This window comes from Babylonia areolata, chromosome 2, assembly GCF_041734735.1.
Source record: "Babylonia areolata isolate BAREFJ2019XMU chromosome 2, ASM4173473v1, whole genome shotgun sequence".
NCBI lineage: Eukaryota > Metazoa > Mollusca > Gastropoda > Neogastropoda > Buccinidae > Babylonia > Babylonia areolata.
Window position 1 is genome coordinate 71,138,957 of NC_134877.1, and position 12,223 is coordinate 71,151,179.

Genomic DNA, 12,223 nt, shown 5'->3' on the forward strand with positions numbered 1-12,223 from the left:
GCAAATGTTGCCTAGCTACACTTTTGGAGTTAAAAGACATTGGTGTTTTCTCAACTTGTTTGCGACGTTGTTGTGTATTTAGAAATGTTTGTTCTGGGCATGAATCGATTATTTTGCAGTAATCCCCCATACTCCAATAGGAGTGAAAGGATAATTAAAACCAGTTCAGTGCCAGAGAATTTTGTAAAAAGTTAATAAATAATAAATAAATAAATAAATAAAAAAGAAAAGAAAGAAAGAAAAAGTGCTCTCCCCTTGCCAGGGAATTTTGAGGATTGGGGGATAATAAATCACAAAAAATTCTAGCACAAAAGCCATGGGTGATACAGAAAGAAAGTAAACGTTTTTGTGAAGGAAAATAAGTGTAGATTCTGCTTCTGGGCTTTTTTTTCCCAATTAGGTTGATTGTAGATAACTGTTCAGGCATGTGAAGTCAAGATAATTTTTTTACAAAAAAAAGTCTGTTTCCGCCTCTACATAATGACATCCATAAAGAAAAGAAACAAAATACAGCTAGAAATAGCAAACCTATTGTCAGATTATACCTGCAGATGAAATTAAAACAGGCTATAAGTTTATGAAAACAAATCACAGCTCTTGCAGACATGTAAGTAAATCACTGTCCCAGTAATGACAAAAGTGAGTAAAGTCAACGTAAAAGGTCAATCACAGTCCCAGAAACTGAACTGGCAAGCTTTTTGACAGCAAAGAGCATTTGCAAGTGAGAGGGTGAAGTTCTTTGATGACGTTCACTCCTATCAAGTTGCACGTGGGCCGATTATATATATATATATATATATATATACACACACACACACACACACACCCCACCCCTGTGCCTGGGCTTGCCACCTCTTCAAACAAGTCATCCCTCTGATTCAGCGGAAAAAAAGCGTTAAAAACAATTTGCACGTGTTTCATGGCCAGTGTAAGTTCAGCACTGCGTTTCGTGAAAATCGTGGGGCACTGCCTTCTGTCTGCTTTGAAATGCGAGTTCACTCTTCCACAAAAGCCACGCTCCATTGATGACGTCTGGCTATCGTCTTACATCACTCCTCTCCCTCTCCTTCCCTTCTTCCAACACTGGCTGCAGTATTCTGTCAGTCATAGCCAGTTGTTCAAAAACGCTTTCTGATTGGATGGACTGACTGAATTACCATAAAATGGGCTGTTAGTTTCAGAACTGACGTTGTCAATCACCTTCATTTTCAAACAATTGTCAGACAAGAGATCCTTCTCCATGGTGAAAGGTGTCCACAATCACAAGCAGAGCTTTCAGAGTTGTGTGAATCTGCTGACTGTGACTGTTTGCTTTACTGGACAGTTTTCAATGCATTTGTTTGCACGTGATGCAACCTTGATCTTTTCCATGTGTGTATCACGTGGTGAGTTAGCCAGTTATTATTGAGTAGAAAGAGGTCTTCTACCTGATGTAAGCTCATTTAAATAGTATTTTTTATAATCCAGACACATCAAACTAAGTGTTCAGAGTCTGTTTTTGTGAACTGAACCAAACTCTAATGAAGGAAAAATCGGAACATATGCAGGACGTCAGTGGACGTCTTATAGGCACTATGGCTATACTTTGTTTAAGACGTCAGCTGACGTCTTATAGGCACCTACTGTTTAAAACGTGAAAACTTGAAAAACTGAAACAGAAACAGACCTGCACGCCACAGTACATGTCAGTGGCCATGTCACACAACACAGACATATGTACATCCAGACTCGGTCTATCGCCCCCTGTCTGTACAGGTACAAATGATGTCCCCCCCCCTCCCCCGTCTCCCTGTCTGTACAGGTAAAAATGTCACCACCCTGTCCCCCTGTCTGTACAGGTACAAATGATGTCACCATCCTGTCTGTACAGGTAGAAATGATGTCACACCCCACACACCCCTCCCCCTGTCTGTACAGGTACAAATGATGTCCCCCCCCCTCCCCCGTCTCCCTGTCTGTACAGGTAAAAATGTCACCACCCTGTCCCCCTGTCTGTACAGGTACAAATGATGTCACCATCCTGTCTGTACAGGTAGAAATGATGTCACCCCCCCCCCCCTGTCCCCCTGTCTGTACAGGTACAAATGATGTCATCCCCTCTCCCCCTGTCTGTACAGGTACAATTCATGTCACCCCCCTGTCCCCCTGTCTGTACAGGTACAACTGATGTCACCCCCTGTCCCCCTGTCTGTACAGGTAGAAATGATGTCATCCCCTGTCCCCCTGTCTGTACAGGTACAATTGATGTCACCCCCCTGTCCCCCTGTCTGTACAGGTACAAATGATGTCACCCCCTGTCTGTACAGGTACAAATGATGTCATCCCCTGTCCCCCTGTCTGTACAGGTACAAATGATGTCACCCCCTGTCTGTACAGGTACAATTGATGTCACCATCCTGTCTGTACAGGTACAAATGATGTCACCATCCTGTCTGCACAGGTACAAATGATGTCACCCCCTGTCCCCCCATCTGTACAGGTACAATTGATGTCACCATCCTGTCTGCACAGGTACAACTGATGTCACCCCCCTGTCCCCCTGTCTGTACAGGTACAATTGATGTCACCATCCTGTCTGTACAGGTACAACTGATGTCACCCCCCTGTCCCCCTGTCTGTACAGGTTCAAATGATGTCACCCCCCTGTCCCCCTGTCTGTACAGGTACAAATGATGTCACCATCCTGTCTGTACAGGTACAATTGATGTCACCCCCTGTCCCCCTGTCTGTACAGGTACAATTGATATCACCATCCTGTCTGCACAGGTACAACTGATGTCACCCCCCTGTCCCCCTGTCTGTACAGGTACAATTGATGTCACCATCCTGTCTGTACAGGTACAATTGATGTCACCCCCCTGTCTCCCTGTCTGTACAGGTACAACTGATGTCACCCCCTGTCCCCCTGTCTGTACAGGTACAATTGATGTCACCCCCCTGTCTCCCTGTCTGTACAGGTACAACTGATGTCACCCCCTGTCCCCCTGTCTGTACAGGTACAACTGATGTCACCCCCCTGTCCCCCTGTCTGTACAGGTACAATTGATGTCACCATCCTGTCTGTACAGGTACAATTGATATCACCATCCTGTCTGTACAGGTACAACTGATGTCACCCCCCTGTCTGTACAGGTACAACTGATGTCACCCCCCTGTCCCCCTGTCTGTACAGGTACAAATGATGTCACCCCCTGTCTGTACAGGTACAAATGATGTCACCATCCTGTCTGTACAGGTACAAACGATGTCCTCCCTCTGTCCTCATGTGTGTGCAGAGAGTGCGGACGACAACCCGGCCTGACGACAGCTGGGGACCGGCAGACCCCAATAGACGGGAGCAGTACCTGCAGTCCAGGCTGGAGCGGGGACCTCGGGCAGTGTGGCTGGACATCCTGAGGACCTGAGGACCTCGAGCAGTGTGGCTGGACATCCTGAGGACCTGAGGACCTCGGGCAGTGTGGCTGGACATCCTGAGGACCTGAGGACCTCGGGCAGTGTGGCTGGACATCCTGAGGACCTGAGGACCTCGAGCAGTGTGGCTGGACATCCTGAGGACCTGAGGACCTCGGGCAGTGTGGCTGGACATCCTGAGGACCTTAGGAAAGCACGGCACGGCTCTCCATAACACATCCCTCCGTCCCTCTCTCCCTCCCTCCCTCCCCTCCCCCCCCCCTCCCCCCCCCACTCTCTCTCTCTCTCTCTCCCTCTCGATGGGGGCCATATGTTTCAGAATTTTTTGATTGCCCTGCAGGAGTAAAACAAGGATGTTTGTTATCTCCCTTGTTTTTGTCGCTTTTGATTTCTGAAGTTGCTGACGAGGTGACCAAGAATGGAAAACACCGTTTTCAGTTTTTGCCAGGCTTACAAGAAATATTTCTGTTACTGTTTGCATATGATATTGTCTTGCTGTCATCGTCACCAGCTGGTTTACAAAATCAATTAGATAATGTTAACAAAGCATCTAAATCTCTTGGACTGACAGTTAATTTAAATAAAATGAATATCATGGTTTGCAGAAAGGGTGGCCATCTGTCTGAAGCAAAAAAATGGTATTATGATGGCGACGAATTTGAAGCTGTTAACAGTTATAGATATCTGGGTTTTATGCTGTATACCAAGTTACGCCACCATCTGTTCAAAGCAGAAAAATGGTATTATGATGGAGACGAAATTGAGGTTGTTAACAGTTATAGATATATCGGTTTTATGCTGTCTACCAAGTTATCTCTCATTTCTGCGCTTGAAGAGTTCGCTGGCAGGGCAAAGGGGAGGGTGGTTGAGTTTCAGTTTCAGTAGCTCAAGGAGGCGTCACTGCGTTCGGACAAATCCATATACGCTACACCACATCTGCCAAGCAGATGCCTGACCAGCAGCGTAACCCAACGCGCTTAGTCAGGCCTTGGAAAGAGCTCAGCCCTCGTTTCTGTGAGCAGCGGTCCCAACTGGCGCTGCAACCGTCTCCCGGGGGTACGCAGAATACGAGGGTGGTTGAAATGATGAGAACAATGTGGTCTTCTCTTGAATAGAACAAAGCACTTTTTATGTTTAAAATCATGTCTAATTATGCTCCATCTTTGAGAGATAGATTTCCCACCACGCTATTCCGTCAGACCAACAAGATTAAGATCCCCATTCCAAGAGTAGATCTGTTTAAATCCAGTCTCATTTATTCAGGAGGCTGTTTATGGAACAGTATTTCATCCAATTTTAATGTTCAGAAAAGCATTCAAGAATTCAAAGAAACATTACCATACACACCTTATGGACAAATATGTCAACAATCCTACTTAACTTGACTTCATCTTATTGAATACGCATATAATTATAGTTGTATGTCTAACCGCTATCGCAATACTTAATGATATACAACTACAATCAGTGTCCTGCATACTTTTTTTTTTTTTTTTTTGGGGGGGGGGCTGTTTGTTTCTTTTGTTTTTTTGGAGGGGTGCGGGGTGATCTTTTTCCTTCACAATATGATGTTTGTATCAGGATTATGTAGATGTGCATGTTTAAATGTGTATGTGAATGTCATGTCCATATTTCTACATCTCTTTGTTACTTTGTGGATGTTTTAATTCCGTTTCATTTTCCATTTGCCCTGAGGGCTGGATGGAAAAAAGCACACTTATGCTTATTTCACTTCCCTCAATAAAAAAAAAAAAAACTTCGTTCGTTCGTTCTCGCTCGCTCGCTCTCTCACACACAGACAGAGAAGGCCACACACAATCGGTTGAAACGATAAACCAAGGCACCGTGTGCGGCATGCACTTTGCGTACGTAAAATAACCCACGACAAAAAGGGTTGTCAACAGCAAAAATCTGTAGAAAATTACTCTCGCAGACAGAAGAACAAACAAACTAAACTAAACTAAAAAGAAAAAGAAACACGGTGGCGCTGTACTGTGGCGACACGCTTGCCCCGAATTCCACACAGATCAATCTGTTGTGTGAAAAGTAGTGTGCCCCGAATTCCACACAGATCAATCTGTTGTGTGAAAAGTAGTGTGCCCCGAATTCCACACAGACCAATCTGTTGTGTGAAAAAGTAGTGTGCCCCGAATTCCACACAGACCAATCTGTTGTGAGAAAAAGTAGTGTGCCCCGAATTCCACACAGACCAATCTGTTGTGAGAAAAAGTAATGCAATACACACGCGAGAGCACATATACTTTGCGCGTATACCACAAAGAGATGTTTGTTTATTATAATACTCACTAACAAAATACTTTGAATACAAAATATATCAAGAGACTAAAGTTATCAGACTGTACATTCTTGCCTCCCAAACAACACCTGCTATACGTTTGATTGCAGTTTTCAAATATTTGCTTCGTCATTATCTTTTTTCAGGTCCCCCAAAGCCATTGAGTGAATTTACATTGCCATAAACAATGTCATTTTTTTTTTCAGGTCCCCCAAAGCCATTGAGTGAATTTACATTGCCATAAACAATGTCTTTTTTTTTTTCAGGTCCCCCAAAGCCATTGAGTGAATTTACATTGCCATAAACAATGTCATTTTTTTTCAGGTCCCCCAAAGCCATTGAGTGAATTTACATTGCCATAAACAATGCCATTTTTTTTCAGGTCCCCCAAAGCCATTGAGTGAATTTACATTGCCATAAACAATGTCATTTTTTTTTCAGGTCCCCCAAAGCCATTGAGTGAATTTACATTGCCATAAACAATGTCATTTTTTTTCAGGTTCCCCAAAGCCATTGAGTGAATTTACATTGCCATAAACAATGTCATTTTTTTTCAGGTCCCCCAAAGCCATTGAGTGAATTTACATTGCCATAAACAATGTTGCACCAGGAAATGTACAGTGGTCATTGTAAGTGATTCACGTTTGCTTCAAAATGTTGTTTAGTATTAGAATGTTTGGACATGTTCCGATCAGAAGCTATTTCAGGATCATCATCTCTTTCAGCAGTATTTATTATCACCTCTTTCATTTATCATTGTGTGCTGTCAGTCTACCACGTTGCTTGCTGTATTTTGTCATGTAGCAAAAGAGCTGACCCCAAACATAAGCTTTGATTCTCAAACAGTAAAAATATGTCGTGGCTTTTTGACAATACTTTCTTTGTACACTTTATATAATCTGAAATGCATGTAATTTTCTGTCTCCTACCCTAATGTTCTTCAAGTAGCATTTGAAAAATCGTACAGATCCCATGGTTTTGAGATTATTAACTTAATTAGATTCACGTTTTTTCTTAAAAGCTTATGGAATCAAAGAAAGAATCACTTTGAGCAAGAATATCTCTGTAACTAGCTGTGTCTAACTTTTTTCCAAGTTAAGGTTGAGAACAATCAGTTGATGTTATCTATTGAAGAATTTGAGAATAGAAAACTTGTTCGGGTGATTTCTTTTCTTTAAATTATCTTGTAAAAGTGTGCTTGCGAGGTACGTGTTTTGTGAGTTATGAAGTCTACACTCAGTACTCAAGGGATTGCAGTGTATGTTGTTGCTAGCTTGCTTCATTTACTGGTCATCATCCATGGGTGACATTATTGAATTAAAGGTCCAACGTAAATGGTGTGTACTTGTGTATGTGTGTGTGTGTGTGGGGGGGGGGGGGGATGTGTGCGTGCGGGCGTGTGTGTGTGTATATATATATATATGTGTGTGTGTAACTCTGTGTGTGTGTGTGTGTGTGTGTGCGCGCGCGCGCCCTCGCGCGCGAGCGCGAGTGAGTAGTTATAATTTTGAGAAAAAGAGTAACGAAACGAAAGTTTATTCAATAAGGTCATGGCCCCATTTGAAGGGGTGATTACATATATTGTATGAATAGATTTACATAAGATTGTAATCTTACTACATGTATGCTCAAATCAACCTCTGTTCGGTTTAACCAAAAATGAAACTACGGAGGGGGGGGGGGGGGGGGGCGGGGGGGGGGGGGGGGGAGCAGGATCCACATCGTCAACAAGCAAACAGACGACAGACTGTTACTGAGGACCCCTCACTGCAGACCTGGTGTGTCAGTGTACTGACTGAAGACCCCTCACTACAGACCTGGTGTGTCAGTGTACTGACTGAAGACCCCTCACTACAGACCTGGTGTGTCAGTGTACTGACTGAAGACCCATCACTACAGACCTGGTGTGTCAGTGTACTGACTGAAGACCCCTCACTGCAGACCTGGTGTGTCAGTGTACTGACTGAAGACCCCTCACTACAGACCTGGTGTGTCAGTGTACTGACTGAAGACCCCTCACTGCAGACCTGGTGTGTCAGTGTACTGACTGAAGACCTCTCTCACTACAGACCTGGTGTGTCAGTGTACTGACTGAAGACCCCTCACTACAGACCTGGTGTGTCAGTGTACTGACTGAAGACCCATCACTACAGACCTGGTGTGTCAGTGTACTGACTGAAGACCCATCACTACAGACCTGGTGTGTCAGTGTACTGACTGAAGACCCATCACTACAGACCTGATGTGTCAGTGTACTGACTGAAGACCCCTCACTACAGACCTGGTGTGTCAGTGTACTGACTGAAGACCCCTCACTACAGACCTGGTGTATAGTGTGATGACTGCTGTCCAAACATCCTGTGTGTGTCACTGGTGTGTAGATTGATGACAGCTGTCCGCACACACTGTGTGTGTCCCTGGTGTGGAGTAATGCCTGCTGTCCACACATCCTGTGTGTCACTGGTGTGTATAGTGATGACAGCTGTCCACACATACTGTGTGTCACTGATATGTACTGTGATGACTGTTGTCTACACATCCTGTGTGTCACTGGTGTGTATAGTGATGACAGCTGTCCACACATACTTTGTGTCACTGGTGTGTAGCGTGATGACAGCTGTCCACACATCCTGTGTGTCACTGGTGTGTAGAGTGACGACAGCTTTCCACACATCCTGTGTGTCAGTTGTGTGTGGGTGTGATGGTGTGCTGTGTCGTTCAGTGTGTGGGTGTGATGGTGTGCTGTGTCGTTCAGTGTGTGGGTGTGATGGTGTGCTGTGTCGTTCAGTGCTGTCAGTGTGTGGGTGTGGTGGTGTGCTGTGTCGTTCAGTGTGTGGGTGTGATGGTGTGCTGTGTCGTTCAGTGTGTGGGTGTGGTGGTGTGCTGTGTCGTTCAGTGCTGTCAGTGTGTGGGTGTGGTGGTGTGCTGTGTCGTTCAGTGCTGTCAGTGTGTGGGTGTGGTGGTGTGCTGTGTCGTTCAGTGTGTGGGTGTGATGGTGTGTTGTGTCGTTCAGTGTGTGGGTGTGATGGTGTGCTGTGTCGATCAGTGTGTGGGTGTGATGGTGTGCTGTGTCGTTCAGTGCTGTCAGTGTGTGGGTGTGATGGTGTGCTGTGTCGTTCAGTGCTGTCAGTGTGTGGGTGTGGTGGTGTGCTGTGTCGATCAGTGCTGTCAGTGTGTGGGTGTGATGGTGTGCTGTGTCGTTCAGTGTGTGGGTGTGGTGGTGTGCTGTGTCGTTCAGTGCTGTCAGTGTGTGGGTGTGATGGTGTGCTGTGTCGTTCAGTGTGTGGGTGTGATGGTGTGCTGTGTCGTTCAGTGTGTGGGTGTGATGGTGTGCTGTGTCGATCAGTGTGTGGGTGTGATGGTGTGCTGTGTCGTTCAGTGTGTGGGTGTGGTGGTGTGCTGTGTCGTTCAGTGTGTGGGTGTGATGGTGTGCTGTGTCGTTCAGTGTGTGGGTGTGATGGTGTGCTGTGTCGTTCAGTGTGTGGGTGTGATGGTGTGCTGTGTCGTTCAGTGTGTGGGTGTGATGGTGTGCTGTGTCGTTCAGTGTGTGGGTGTGATGGTGTGTTGTGTCGTTCAGTGTGTGGGTGTGATGGTGTGCTGTGTCGATCAGTGTGTGGGTGTGGTGGTGTGCTGTGTCGTTCAGTGTGTGGGTGTGATGGTGTGCTGTGTCGATCAGTGTGTGGGTGTGATGGTGTGCTGTGTCGATCAGTGTGTGGGTGTGATGGTGTGCTGTGTCGATCAGTGTGTGGGTGTGATGGTGTGCTGTGTCGATCAGTGTGTGGGTGTGATGGTGTGCTGTGTCGTTCAGTGTGTGGGTGTGATGGTGTGCTGTGTCGTTCAGTGTGTGGGTGTGATGGTGTGCTGTGTCGTTCAGTGCTGTCAGTGTGTGGGTGTGATGGTGTGCTGTGTCGTTCAGTGTGTGGGTGTGATGGTGTGCTGTGTCGTTCAGTGTGTGGGTGTGATGGTGTGCTGTGTCGATCAGTGTGTGGGTGTGATGGTGTGCTGTGTCGTTCAGTGTGTGGGTGTGATGGTGTGCTGTGTCGTTCAGTGTGTGGGTGTGATGGTGTGCTGTGTCGTTCAGTGTGTGGGTGTGATGGTGTGCTGTGTCGTTCAGTGTGTGGGTGTGGTGGTGTGCTGTGTCGTTCAGTGCTGTCAGTGTGTGGGTGTGGTGGTGTGCTGTGTCGTTCAGTGTGTGGGTGTGATGGTGTGCTGTGTCGATCAGTGTGTGGGTGTGATGGTGTGCTGTGTCGTTCAGTGTGTGGGTGTGATGGTGTGCTGTGTCGATCAGTGTGTGGGGTGTGGTGGTGTGCTGTGTCGATCAGTGTGTGGGTGTGATGGTGTGCTGTGTCGTTCAGTGCTGTCAGTGTGTGGGTGTGGTGGTGTGCTGTGTCGTTCAGTGTGTGGGTGTGGTGGTGTGCTGTGTCGTTCAGTGCTGTCAGTGTGTGGGTGTGATGGTGTGCTGTGTCGTTCAGTGCTGTCAGTGTGTGGGTGTGGTGGTGTGCTGTGTCGTTCAGTGCTGTCAGTGTGTGGGTGTGGTGGTGTGCTGTGTCGATCAGTGTGTATGTGTAGTGGTGTGCTGTGTCGTTCAGTGCTGTCTGTTTACTGTATACTGATAAACCGCCATTCTCCTGTTGTGTCCCTATATCTGGGTCTTAGTGGCAATGTTGACAAACTCTGTGTGTGTGTGTGTGTGTGTGTGTGTGTGTGTGTGTCTGCCTGTCTGTCTGTCTCTCTGTCTGTCTGTGTCTGGGTGTACTGACGTGGATGCTGGGTGTGTGGGGGTGAATTCGTAAGTGTGTGTGCGAGAGATTCCCGAGTGTTTTCTATTGCAACCCAATAGCCGTGTCTCAACTGAAGCCGGTCCTTCATTGGTGTCAGCTGGGCTTCAGAAGTTGACCATACAGGGTGAAGCTGAAGATGAACATCACACACTGTTCACTACAGACAGTGTATGACAGTTGAAGGCAGACTGCAGATTACCTTATCGTCACTAAGGCAGCAATCGGCAGCACGTGACTCACTCAAGTTTACCTGTGTATAGTTCGTCGTTCCTGCCAACCGTGGTTGGAAGAAAAGGTCCTGGTGGCCCAGTTTACACAGCGTTGGTTATCACCTCCTCCCCACCCATCTCCTTGCCCCCGGGTTGAAATGAAGTCAGTTCCCCCAAGTTTGTTTCAGTTGTGGTCACGGGTCCACAATCACCTCCCCAATCTCCCCGTTCAAAGCAGCCCACAACTGTAGGGGTAGTGGTTGTTTGGCCCCACATTGATGGAGACTGTCCACTGTGTTAGTCGTGTCTGTCTTGCCAGCATTGCCGTGCTATCTGAGAGTCAGGTCTGTCCAGTGTTGCCGGGCTATCTGAGAGTCAGGTCTATCCAGTGTTACCGTGCTATCTGAGAGTCAGGTCTGTCCAGTGTTGCCGTGCTATCTGAGAGTGAGGTCTAACCAGTGTTACCATGCTATCTGAGAATCAGGTCTGTCCAGTGTTGCCGGGCTATCTGAGAGTCAGGTCTGTCCCGTGTTGCCGTGCTATCTGAGAATCAGGTCTGTCCAGTGTTGCCGCGCTATCTGAGAGTCAGGTCTGTCCAGTGTTGCCGGGCTATCTGAGAGTCAGGTCTGTCCAGTGTTGCCGTGCTATCTGAGAGTCAGGTCTGTCCAGTGTTGCCGCGCTATCTGAGAGTCAGGTCTGTCCAGTGTTGCCGGGCTATCTGAGAGTCAGGTCTATCCAGTGTTGCGGCGCTATCTCAGAGTCAGGTTTGTCCAGTGTTGCCGCGCTATCTCAGAGTCAGGTCTGTCCAGTGTTGCCGTGCTATCTGAGAGTCAGGTCTATCCAGTGTTGCCGTGCTATCTCAGTGAGGTTTGTCCAGTGTTGCCGTGCTATCTCAGTCAGGTTTGTCCAGTGTTGCCGTGCTATCTCAGAGTCAGGTCTGTCCAGTGTTGCCGCGCTATCTCAGAGTCAGGTCTGTCCAGTGTTGCCGCGCTATCTCAGAGTCAGGTCTGTCCAGTGTTGCCGCGCTATCTCAGAGTCAGGTCTGTCCAGTGTTGCCGCGCTATCTCAGAGTCAGGTCTGCCCAGTGTTGCCGTGCTATCTCAGAGTCAGGTCTGCCCAGTGTTGCCGCGCTATCTCAGAGTCAGGTCTGTCCAGTGTTGCCGCGCTATCTCAGAGTCAGGTCTGTCCAGTGTTGCCGGGCTATCTGAGAGTCAGGTCTATCCAGTGTTGCAGCGCTATCTCAGAGTCAGGTTTGTCCAGTGTTGCCGCGCTATCTCAGAGTCAGGTCTGTCCAGTGTTGCCGTGCTATCTGAGAGTCAGGTCTATCCAGTGTTGCCGTGCTATCTCAGTCAGGTTTGTCCAGTGTTGCCGTGCTATCTCAGTCAGGTTTGTCCAGTGTTGCCGCGCTATCTGAGAGTCGGGTCTGTCCAGTGTTGCCGCGCTATCTGAGAGTCAGGTCTGTCCATTGTTGCCGTGCTATCTGAGAGTCAGGTCTGTCCCGTGTTGCCGTGCTATCTGAGAGTCAA

General features: G+C 47.3%; 1 protein-coding gene across 2 annotated transcripts in view; it reads left to right on the plus strand.

The window, feature by feature from the left end:
• LOC143276806 (sodium- and chloride-dependent glycine transporter 2-like) overlaps window positions 1-3,740 on the plus strand; it is a 69,694-nt gene extending 65,954 nt beyond the window's left edge. Inside the window, exon 16 of one of the 2 annotated variants that reach the window (XM_076581458.1) lies at window positions 3,276-3,738. In XM_076581458.1, coding sequence (XP_076437573.1) covers window positions 3,276-3,404 — 129 coding nt within the window. In that variant the 3' untranslated portion in view covers window positions 3,405-3,738. Of the gene's footprint in view, window positions 1-3,275 lie in introns of both variants that reach the window. The other variant, XM_076581466.1, reaches the window with a different exon arrangement.
• Window positions 3,741-12,223: the final 8,483 nt, after the last annotated feature.